Source organism: Pseudophryne corroboree, chromosome 1 (genome assembly GCF_028390025.1).
Source record: "Pseudophryne corroboree isolate aPseCor3 chromosome 1, aPseCor3.hap2, whole genome shotgun sequence".
In the NCBI taxonomy this organism is placed as follows: Eukaryota; Metazoa; Chordata; class Amphibia; order Anura; family Myobatrachidae; genus Pseudophryne; species Pseudophryne corroboree.
In genome coordinates, this window is record NC_086444.1 from 473,375,818 (window position 1) to 473,387,498 (window position 11,681).

At 44.8% G+C, this 11,681-nt stretch overlaps 1 protein-coding gene across 1 annotated transcript in view; it reads left to right on the top strand.

The window, feature by feature from the left end:
* SLC35D2 (solute carrier family 35 member D2) overlaps positions 1 to 7,647 on the top strand; it is a 161,730-nt gene extending 154,083 nt beyond the window's left edge. The window contains exons 11-12 of the mRNA XM_063913743.1: positions 4,106 to 4,188; positions 6,991 to 7,647. Coding sequence (XP_063769813.1) covers positions 4,106 to 4,188; positions 6,991 to 7,129 — 222 coding nt within the window. The 3' untranslated portion in view covers positions 7,130 to 7,647. The remainder of the gene's footprint in view (positions 1 to 4,105; positions 4,189 to 6,990) is intronic.
* Positions 7,648 to 11,681: the final 4,034 nt, after the last annotated feature.

Here is an 11,681-nt window from a genome sequence, read left to right on the forward strand (position 1 = left end):
AAAAGGTTTCTGTGCATCATTGCACAAAAGTTCTGGGGAAGATGGTGACTTCATACGAGGCCATCCCCTTCGGCAGGTTCCATGCGAGGACCTTCCAATGGGACCTATTGGACAAATGGTCCGGGTCCCATGTACATTTGCAGAAACGGATCACCCTGTCTCCCAGGGCCAGGGTATCTCTCCTGTGGTGGCTGCACAGTGCTCACCTCCTAGAGGGTCGCAGGTTTGGCATTCAGGACTGGATCCTGGTGACCACGGACGCGAGCCTCCGAGGTTGGGGAGCTGTCGCACTGGGAAGAAGTTTCCAAGAGACTTGTCTCCACATCAATGTCCTGGAGTTAAGGGCCATTTACAACGCCCTACGCCAGGCGGAGGAATGGCTTCAGAACAAACCGGTTCTGATTCAGTCGGACAATGTCACGGCAGTGGCTCATGTAAACCGCCAGGGCGGCACAAGGAGCAGAGTGGCCATGGCAGAGGCGTCCAGGATTCTGCGCTGGGCGGAAGGCCATGTAAGCGCGCTATCAGCAGTGTTCATCCCGGGGGTGGACAACTAGGAGGCGGACTTCCTCAGCAGGCACGACCTGCATCCAGGATAGTGGGGACTTCATCAAGAAGTCTTCACACAGATCGTGGATCGGTGGGAACTGCCTCAAATAGACATGATGGCGTCCCGTCTCAACAAAAAGCTAAAGAGGTATTGCGCCAGGTCAAGAGACCCTCAGGCGGTAGCGGTAGACGCTCTGGTGACACCATGGGTGTTCAGATCGGTCTATGTGTTTCCTCCTCTGCCTCTCATACCCAAGGTGTTGAGATAAATAAGACTAAGAAGGGTCAGAGCAATTCTCATTGTTCCAGATTGGCCAAGGAGGACTTGGTATCCGGATCTGCAAGAGTTGCTCACAGAAGATCCGTGGCCTCTTCCTCTAAGGCAGGACCTGCTGCAGCAGGGGCCCTGTCTGTTCCAAGACTTACCGCGGCTGCGTTTGACGGCATGGCGGTTGAACGCTGGATCCTAGCAGAAAAAGGGATTCTGGAGGAGGTCATTCCTACCCTGATCAAGGCTAGGAAGGATGTGAGATCGAAACATTATCACCGTATATGGTGGAAATATGTTTCTTGGTGTGAGGCCAGAGCTGCTCCTACGGAGGAGTTCCATTTGGGCCGTTTGCTTCACTTCCTTCAAACGGGAGTGAATTTGGGCCTAAAATTATGGTCCATAAAGGTCCAAATTTCGGCCTTAGCCATTTTATTTCAAAGAGAATTGGCTTCTCTTCCTGAAGTACAGACTTTTGTGAAGGGCGTGCTGCATATTCAGCCTCCCTTTGTGCCTCCGGTGGTGCCTTGGGATCTTAACGTGGTATTAAGTTTCCTCAAGTCACCTTGGTTTGAACCACTCAAAACAGTGGAGTTGAAATACCTCACTTGGAAAGTGGTCATGTTGTTGGCCTTAGCTTCTGCAAGGTGTGTTTCGGAATTAGCGGCTTTATCATATAAAAGCCCATACCTGTTTTTTTACGTGGATAGGGCAGGGTTGAGGACTCGGCCTCAATTTCTGCCCAAGGTGGTCTCATCTTTTCATATGAACCAACCTATTGTCGTGCCTGTGGCTACACGGGACTTGGAGGATTCTGAGTCCCTGGATGTGGTCAGGGCTTTGAAGATTTATGTGACCAGAACAGCTAGGATCAGGAAGACGGAAGCTCTGTTTGTTCTGTATGCGGCCAACAAGGTTGGCCCTCCTGCTTCAAAGCAGACTATTGCTCGCTGGATCTGTAACGCGATTCAGCAGGTGCATTCTACGGCAGGATTGCCATTACCTAAATCGGTTAAGGCCCATTCCACTAGGAAGGTGGGCTCTTCTTGGGCGGCTGCCCGAGGGGTCTCGGCATTACAGCTTTGCCGAGTGGCTACTTGGTCAGGTTCCAACACTTTTGCGAAGTTCTATAAGTTTGATACCCTGGCTGAGGAGGACCTTGTGTTTGCTCAATCGGTGCTGCAGAGTCATCCGCACTCTCCCGCCCGTTTGGGAGCTTTGGTATAATCCCCATGGTCCTTACGGAGTCCCCAGCATCCACTAGGACGTTAGAGAAAATAGGATTTTACTTACCGGTAAATCTATTTCTCGTAGTCCGTAGTGGATGCTGGGCGCCCGTCCCAAGTGCGGACTTCTTCTGCAAGACTTGTATATAGTTATTGCTTCAATAAGGGTTATATTATAGTTGGTCGGTCTTGAACCGAGGCTATGTTAATTGTTCATACTGTTAACTGGGTAGTTTATCACAAGTTATACGGTGTGATTGGTGTGGTTGGTATGAATCTCGCCCTTAGATTACAAAAATCCTTTCCTCGTACTGTTCATATCCTCTGGGCACAGTTTCTCTAACTGAGGTCTGGGGGAGGGACATAGAGGGAGGAGCCAGTGCACACCCAGAATCCAAAGCTTTCTTGGAGTGCCCTGTCTCCTGCGGAGCCCGTCTGTTCCCCATGGTCCTTACGGAGTACCCAGCATCCACTACGGACTACGAGAAATAGATTTACCGGTAAGTAAAATCTTATTATTTGTAATGTGGTGTATCCGAGGAGAGTACTGGAAAGCATGCCGGTCAACTTTCTGTGATATGTATACACAATTATCCCTCCTTCCCCACTGGAAAGACTGCTACATATGATTGATGTGTGATTTCCATTTTATACCACTATTATATATAATTTTTTAGTCTCAAAATAATTGTTTTACTGTAAATTATAATACCTTGAATAATTATCTATATTTAGGCGTAAGAGCTCCATATAAATATTTGTTATGATTGTTGACATCATTAACCACTTGCCTGGCATGGTCGCATCAGATACGACCACACCAGGCACCAGGCTGGGCTTTCCCTGATATTGTGGCATCTGATGCAAGCAGTCAGAAAAACCCACTCAGAGGGACCTGTCAGCCCTCCTACACTCGCCACGGCTCTGCTTCTGAATACAGTGATTGGGCAGCAGTGCAGCATCCCCTCCCCCCACCCGGCGGAAACCCTCCCTCCTTCCGTCCCTCTGTCCCGTTCACTGTGTGCAGTAATCGGGCATCAGTGTCAGCGCAACACTGCCCTCCCTCCCGCCTCCTACCTCTGTCCTACAGCTGCAGCACTGCACCCTCCCCGAACACTGTGGCCAGCAGTGACCAGACAGCCCAGCGTCACCCCACATCTCTCCCTCCCTTACCCCTTCTGATGTTGACCGATGTTCTCTATGTTTGAAAAACTATTTATTTTTTAAATTTTTAAAAAGTTTTCTTTCTTTTTTATCTAATAAAAACTTTAAAAACATGTTCTTTACCTAATTCACTCATACATAAAACACAACATTTTCGGGATTTTTTGGGGGGGCAGTTAAGTGATTACGTAAACATATTCTTTACAATTTGTGTTATAGAGTACTGCTGCAGATCCATATTTTGGATTTCATCCAAATAATAAATAATCTTTTTGCCATATACTAGTTTGTCGCATCAGATTACGGTATGAAGGTGTACTTCAAGTAAAACTTCCAATTTTCTTAAGGTTCCAGTATCATAAATTATAATATGAATATTTCTTACCATGCATCTAGCGTTCCTTTCGATTTAGTGGCTCACCCGATGTTTGATGCTGTTCGACAATTTTCTACCTGACTTTGCTGAGATAGGCTTATATACCTATAGATGGTGTATTGTAAATAGACAACACACTGCTGGCAGGAATGAAATGATCACCAACAATCCATGACAGGCATTGGGGGGCCTGCAGGATTGGATGCAATTTTAAAATCCAGGGTATTTAATATTCTATAATAATATATAACATATGGGGTGGGATGTAATGAAGTCCGAGTTTGGTGGCGGTGCGGGATGCCGGCCAAACTCAGGCGATTTTTTAAAGGGGCAATCATTTACAAGGCTAAAAAAAAGTCAGAGTTTAGCCGGCATCCCACACATCCGCCGAACTCGGACTTCATTACATCCCGCCAGTGGTCTGATTTATTAACTTTGGGTGATGATGCAAACTGACAGTTTTTAGGATTACAGGGTACGTAAACTGTTATAACATTTGTTTTAAATCTTTTTTTCCTTTAGAATGTAAGCATTGCCTATATCGGGATATTCATTAGTGGAGATTATAGTTTCTCTTGGTTAAACTTTTTAGGCTTAAATATTTGGTAAGTATTCTATATGTTTTATTACTATTACTACTGTAATAAATTTACTTTGCTTTACTTGTACTGGATTTTTGTATGAGTTTGAACCGAGTTTCTTGGCGGTAATGATAGTAGCTCCAATACAGGAGAAAATATAGCAGAAACACACATAAACATAGTATGTTAAAGCTAAAACTATACAAGTAAAATTACCTCCAATGCATATTTCCTTTCTCAAGGAATCTAAGAAATGTATTAAGGGTTTTCCATATACAAAACAATGTTGGTTGGTGTCTGCGTTCCTAGTTTGAGAAACAAAGATTAGATTAAATTTAAAGGACTACATTTTTTATCCTTTTATGGGTTTAACATTCATCAATATGTTTAGGTCTCACTTTAAAACAATTTTAACAACAAACTCCTCACAAATCTTGGCAGCACAATGATAACTTTTTTCATGAACTAGTTTTACTGTAAGTCACATTGCTGTGCTCAGTATTTTGGAATCTACTCAATTTTTTATTTTTTTTTCACATTAAAGAAAAGATTAAGGGCCTAATTCAGACCTGATCGCAGCAGCAAAATTGTTCTCTAATAGGCAAAACCATGTTGCACTGCAGGGGGGGCAGATATAACATGTACGCTAGTATTTGTTAAACTCTTCTTCGATAACCTTGTTAATTAGTCACTCTTTTCTCCGTTTACTTTGTGTTACAGATGTGTCCTCATACATCATTGCTGCAGTCACGCCAAACATCCCCTCTCAGCACACCAGGTCCCGTGAGACTCTGCTAGCTTCGGGAGTCTTTTTTGCCGAAAAATTTGTCTTAGTCGCAGCGTAATATGACTAGGACGCTCCGGGAGACTCTGCTGATTAATTTTATATATGACACGTATATATCTGTGTGGACTGAGTCTCTGAGTATATGAAGTGATACAATGTAGCAGCCGCAGCTTTTTTCTGTTCTGCTCCATATACAGACTCAGTCACACACATATATACTAGTGTCCTGGTGCATCCTAGTTAGATTGCATTATGACCAAAAAGCATTTTCGCCATAAAAGACGCCCGACGCTATCTGAGTTGCCCGGGACCTGGTGGCTCACTCACACCAGGCATCTCCCACTGCTTGGTGTGTTGAGGCTAGATGTATGAGGACACATATGTAATTACACCATGGACTCTGTAGCAGTGTGTATATATATGCCTGATGTAATGATAGGATATGTGGCATTGCTGTGCACAAACTAGTAATGTAAAAAAGGTCACATTTACATCTGACATTGGGCCTGATTCTGACTCAGATGTAGCAGTTATGGCAGACTTTTTTCTTCTGTGCATGTGACTGTGTTGCACTGCACAGGCATCCACACTCCCTACGCACGGAGTCAGCGATGCAATTAGGGCATACGAGTGACGCATGGTCTCAGAGATGTTTTGAAAATGTACTGGGCATTCCTGGGCAGTGACAGGGAGGTGGCTAAGTGACCATCTTATGGGTGTGTCACAGGCGCGTTGCTGATAGTGGTTGCGTACACAGATACAGAATAACTCACATAGTCTGATGGATAATCCACCCCACTGTAGGGATGGTGCAGGTTTCAATGGTGCGTGTAAAGATAGTGTGTAAACACTATCAGGCCACGTCTGTAGTCTTTCCTTATGCTGACTTGGTATGTACATTTGTTACTCCTGACATAATCTGTTGTACATGCTACTGATGTGCAGCTTAATGCACCGTGACATCCATATGACTAAACATAATGAACGTAAATGTTTTCCCTGTGTCACAGGGCCAATTGTGTACGACGCCCCTTTGTTAATAAGTAAAAAAACATATATATTAATTTAAGTGATTATGGGGCAGATTTATTAAGCCTGGTGAAGTGATAAAGTGGAAGGTGATAAAGCACCAGCCAGTCAGTTCCTAACTGTCATTTTTCAAACCCAGCCTGTGACATGGTAGTTAGGAGCTGATTGGCTGGTAAATTATCACCATGCAATTTATCACTTCACCAGGTTTAATAAATCTACCCCTATGTGCATTATATATTTTTTTTCCCTTGACACCACGGCCAGGATGTAATGGAGTCTGAGTTTGGCAACCGTGCGGGATGCTGGCCGAACTTGGATGTGTATTTAAAGGGATAAACATGTACAAGGCATGGTTTAGCCTTGTACATGATTGCCTCTTTAAAAATACATCTGAGTTCGACTGGCATCCCATACGGCCGCTGAACTCGGCCTCCATTACATTACGGCCCATATAACACCATTCTGTTTGTTACCACATACCATAGTGCAATCATTTTGAAGTTACAGTACTGCTTTAAGTATTGTAGTATGATAAAAGATTTGATAGAACTGAAATAGATATGCTACAATAAGATTGTATTTTGTGACTGCATGAGTAAAGCATTTGTCACATAGACAAACGATTCAGAAATCGTAAAGAAAAGAATCATTAGTAAATTCTAAAGCATCCAGTGTCTACAGATAGAAACCCCTTGAAGGACACACACGGTAGATTAGGCCTGACCATGGTACATATGAGGGCCACACTAGAACTAGAAAGCAGCACTAGTATGTATAGATCACCCTCTGTATGCATGCCCAGTTTGTTCAGCCTAATGATGTCATGACTGGCACCATCAATCACTGTGCTATATTGCCAGATAACTGGGTCTGCAAATAGTTCTGATACTAAAGTTTTATCGGCCACTTTGAACAGAAGGTTCAACACAGAACATACTTTAGAAAATGAAAAATTAAAATGTAAAATTAAATTAGTTAACTTTTCTGTTTTACATCTTCCATTTCAGCATGGCAGGTGGAATGGCATATTCTTTTGCAGTATTACGGGAATCCCCATCAAAGACTTCTATTTCAGAAGAGCAAGATAATACATTGTCACAAAGTGTTGAATCACAAACAAAAACAGAGAGTGAAAGACTGTGCTGATTGCTAAAATTACCATTAGCTCAGACATTTGTATGAAAGAGTTAATGTGACTGTTGGAACACAAATTTCCATTTGTTGTCCATTGTTGATTCTTAAATGGTGAGAGATGTTAGGCATCTGAGGAATCTGTTTACTAGCTGTACAAAGTATGGCGATTGTAGACTGTATATTTTACTGGTATTAATCAGGTTTACTTGCCAAAGGATACTCACACCAACTGCTGCCGTATAGTTACCAAACTTATTTACTGTATTCAAATCATTTAAGGATATGCAATTGGTAGTTCTGTATATACTGTACTAGTTTTTAAATATGCTTATATTCATTCATGGTGCAGTTACCACAAGCATTTTAGAAAAGCATTAATCATGTGACATCTGTGTTGGGAGGTGGTTCACTACATTCAGATGGTTTGGTACCAATGCATGGAGGAACAGAGCAAAGTATGATGGGAAGTATTATGCCAGTGCCATACTAATGCAAATAAAGAATTTATATGTCAGAAGTATACCTTAAAACATGATGTGTACTGGAGTCATGAATGCGTCACATTATCAATTACAGCCACTTACTGCTGCCTTGTGAATGGAAAATAGTTTTATGGACTGGGCATATGGTAATATGTATATCTGAAATTATTGTGTCCTAATCCTTCAAGACATCTGTTATTCAGTATGATATTTCTTATCTGGAGCGCTCTAGAAAAAAAGGTATAATTGTTTAAGTCTGGTATCTGCCTTGATCCAGAAAACATTTAAGATGATTAATCTTAAAATTGTATAATATGAAAATTCATTTTTAGACTACTGGTAGCATTGCTGGATTAACCTCCCAAGACCCACTTCTTCATCAAACTTAGCCGTCGCTCATCCTAACCCTCAGTTACATTCTCACTTCTATGCCTTCTATGTCACCCCTGTCTGCTGCACCTCCCCTTCAGAATGTAAGCTCTCATCAGCAGGGCCCTGCCCCCTCATATGATGTTCCCTTTCTTAAACTTTTTTTCTACTCCAATGCTCCCTACATCTGCACCTAACCCTCTGTTTCTGGCACCCTGATGTTCCCGATACAGCAATGTCAGTATACCAACAGGTAAATGTAATAGTGTCCGATCTTGCGGGGGTCCGGGATTTGAGCCGAGATTGCCCGTCTTTTTGAAGCGCCAATCATCTACAAGGCAAAACCAAGTTGGCATTGCCTTGTAAATGATTGCCGCTTGAAAAATGTATTTGTTCTACATTGTCTTGTACTGAGTCATTGTTTTCTTGTTTTGCTCATTTGTTTATGTACTTTGTTAGGTGCTGCAGAACACTTGTAGCGCCATATAAATAAATGATAATAATAATTTACCATTGCTACTTCTATTTGAGCAGTTACCCTTGATTTACGTCTATTTGAATATTTTCCTAAAATGTTTATTTGAAAATTGGAAATGATCTTTGCAGCAAGAAGATGTTCTTCCAGGTCTTTAGAGACCAATTCTGGAATCCTATCAGCCAGTGAAATACCGCCGTCCGGAATCCCGACAAATGCGGGGTATTCCCACTTGGTTGGTGGGTCCACGCCACCAACCGGGTGGGAATAGAAACTGTGGCGAGCGGGATGCCGCTGTCGGTGTAGTGACAGCCGGCATCCCGTCTTCTGGTAATTCATATGTATTCCCTTTAGTCAAGTACAGTGACCACATGAATACACTGATGCTCCAATGATGCTAATATAGCCTAAGATAACAGCCTTGGGGTTTTTTGTTCAATTGGTGTCGAAAACTGCCATCTGTCGAAAAGACGGCAGTTTTCGACTTTTTAAGGTCGAATCGTGATTCGACCTATTCAGTGCTATTCGACAAGTCGAGGAATTCGACTTGTCGAAAAGCACGTGGATCGGTGGAATAGCAGCCGATCCACGTGCTTGTGTCGAAAACGGTTTTGGCCCCCATGAGATGGGGGCAGCAGCGCCGGAGACGGGGAGAGCCGAGGCGCTTGCTGGAGCTGGGTGGACGCTGCCGTGGGCGGCGGCTGTGAGCCAGGTGGACGCTGCCGTGAGCTGCGGCTGTGAGAGAGGGGGAGCGGTGGCGGCTGGACGGGGGATGGAGCAGTTGCTGTGAGACAGGAGGGACGGGGGAGAGCAGCGCTACAGCAGCAGCTATATAGCTGCTGCTGTAGCGCTGCTCTCCCCCGTCTGCCCGCGGCGCTCCCCCGTCTCCCACCCACCCACCCGCATCTCAATTCGACTTTTAGAAAAGTCGAATTGAGATGTCAATTGAATAGGCCAGGTCGGATCCATTCTGACAAATGAATGTCGGAATGGATCCGACTTCAATTGAATATGATGACAAAGTACTTAATATTATATTAGTTTCTATTGACATCGGTTTGAAATAAAACAAAATGTAAACTTATTTCCATTTGAAAAAGATGTACACCCTTTGCCAGAAGCTATCTTACAATGGTATTTCTCTGACGTCCTAGTGGATGCTGGGACTCCGTCAGGACCATGGGGATTAGCGGCTCCGCAGGAGACAGGGCACAAAAATAAAAGCTTTAGGACTAGGTGGTGTGCACTGGCTCCTCCCCCCATGACCCTCCTCCAAGCCTCAGTTAGGTTTTTGTGCCCGTCCGAGCAGGGTGCAATCTAGGTGGCTCTCCTAAAGAGCTGCTTAGAAAAAGTTATTAGGTTTTTTATTTTCAGTGAGTCCTGCTGGCAACAGGCTCACTGCAACGAGGGACCTTAGGGGAGAAGAAGTGATCTCACCTGCGTGCAGGATGGATTGGCTTCTTAGGCTACTGGACACCATTAGCTCCAGAGGGATCGAACACAGGCCCAGCCATGGAGTCCGGTCCCGGAGCCGCGCCGCCGGCCCCCTTGCAAATGCCGAAAAGTGAAGAGGTCCAGAAACCGGCGGCAGAAGACTTTTCAGTCTTCATGAGGTAGCGCACAGCACTGCAGCTGTGCGCCATTGTTGTCAGCACACTTCACACCAGCGGTCACTGAGGGTGCAGGGCGCTGGGGGGGGGCGCCCTGGGCAGCAATGATAATACCTTGTTCTGGCTAAAAATACATCACATATAGCCCCTGGGGCTATATGGATGTATTTAACCCCTGCCAGGTCTCACAAACACCGGGAGAAGAGCCCGCCGAAATAGGGGGCGGGGCCTATCTCCTCAGCACACAGCGCCATTTTCCTGCACAGCTCCGCTGCGAGGAAGGCTCCCAGGACTCTCCCCTGCACTGCACTACAGAAACAGGGTAAAAAAAACAGAGAGGGGGGGCACTTTTTTGGCGATATTGATATATTAAGCTGCTATAAAGGAAACAACACTTCTGTAGGGTTGTTCCTATATATTTATAGCGCTTGGGTGTGTGCTGGCAAACTCTCCCTCTGTCTCCCCAAAGGGCTAGTGGGGTACTGTCTTCGATAAGAGCATTCCCTGTGTGTCTGCTGTGTGTCGGTACGTGTGTGTCGACATGTATGAGGACGATGTTGGTGTGGAGGGGGAGCAATTGCCGGTAATGGTGATGTCACCCCCTAGGGAGTCGACACCGGAATGGATGGCTTTGTTTATGGAATTACGTGATAATGTCAGCACGTTACAAAAATCAGTTGACGACATGAGACGGCCGGCAAACCAGTTAGTACCTGTCCAGGCGTCTCAGACACCGTCAGGGGCTGTGAAACGCCCTTTACCTCAGTCGGTCGACACAGACCCAGACACGGACACCGAATCTAGTGTCGACGGTGAAGAAACAAACGTATTTTCCAGTAGGGCCACACGTTATATGATCACGGCAATGAAGGAGGCTTTGCATATCTCTGATACTGCAAGTACCACAAAAAGGGGTATTATGTGGGGTCTGAAAAAACTACCTGTAGTTTTTTCCTGAATCAGAGGAATTGAATGAAGTGTGTGATGAAGCGTGGGTTAACCCCGATAGAAAACTGCTAATTTCAAAGAAGTTATTGGCATTATATCCTTTCCCGCCAGAGGTTAGGGCGCGCTGGGAAACACCCCCTAGGGTGGATAAGGCACTCACACGCTTATCAAAACAAGTGGCGTTACCGTCTCCTGAAACGGCCGCCCTCAAGGATCCAGCTGATAGGAGGCTGGAAACTACCCTGAAAAGTATATACACTCATACTGGTGTTATACTGCGACCAGCCATCGCCTCAGCATGGATGTGCAGTGCTGGGGTGGTTTGGTCGGATTCCCTGACTGAAAATATTGATACCCTGGATAGGGACAGTATTTTATTGACTATAGAGCAATTAAAGGATGCTTTTCTTTATATGCGAGATGCTCAGAGGGATATTTGCACTCTGGCATCGAGAGTAAGTGCGATGTCCATATCTGCCAGAAGAAGTTTATGGACGCGACAGTGGTCAGGTGATGCGGATTCCAAACGGCATATGGAAGTATTGCCGTATAAAGGGGAGGAATTATTTGGGGTCGGTCTATCGGATTTGGTGGCCACGGCAACAGCCGGGAAATCCACCTTTTTACCTCAGGTCCCCTCCCAACAGAAAAAGACACCGTCTTTTCAGCCGCAGTCCTTT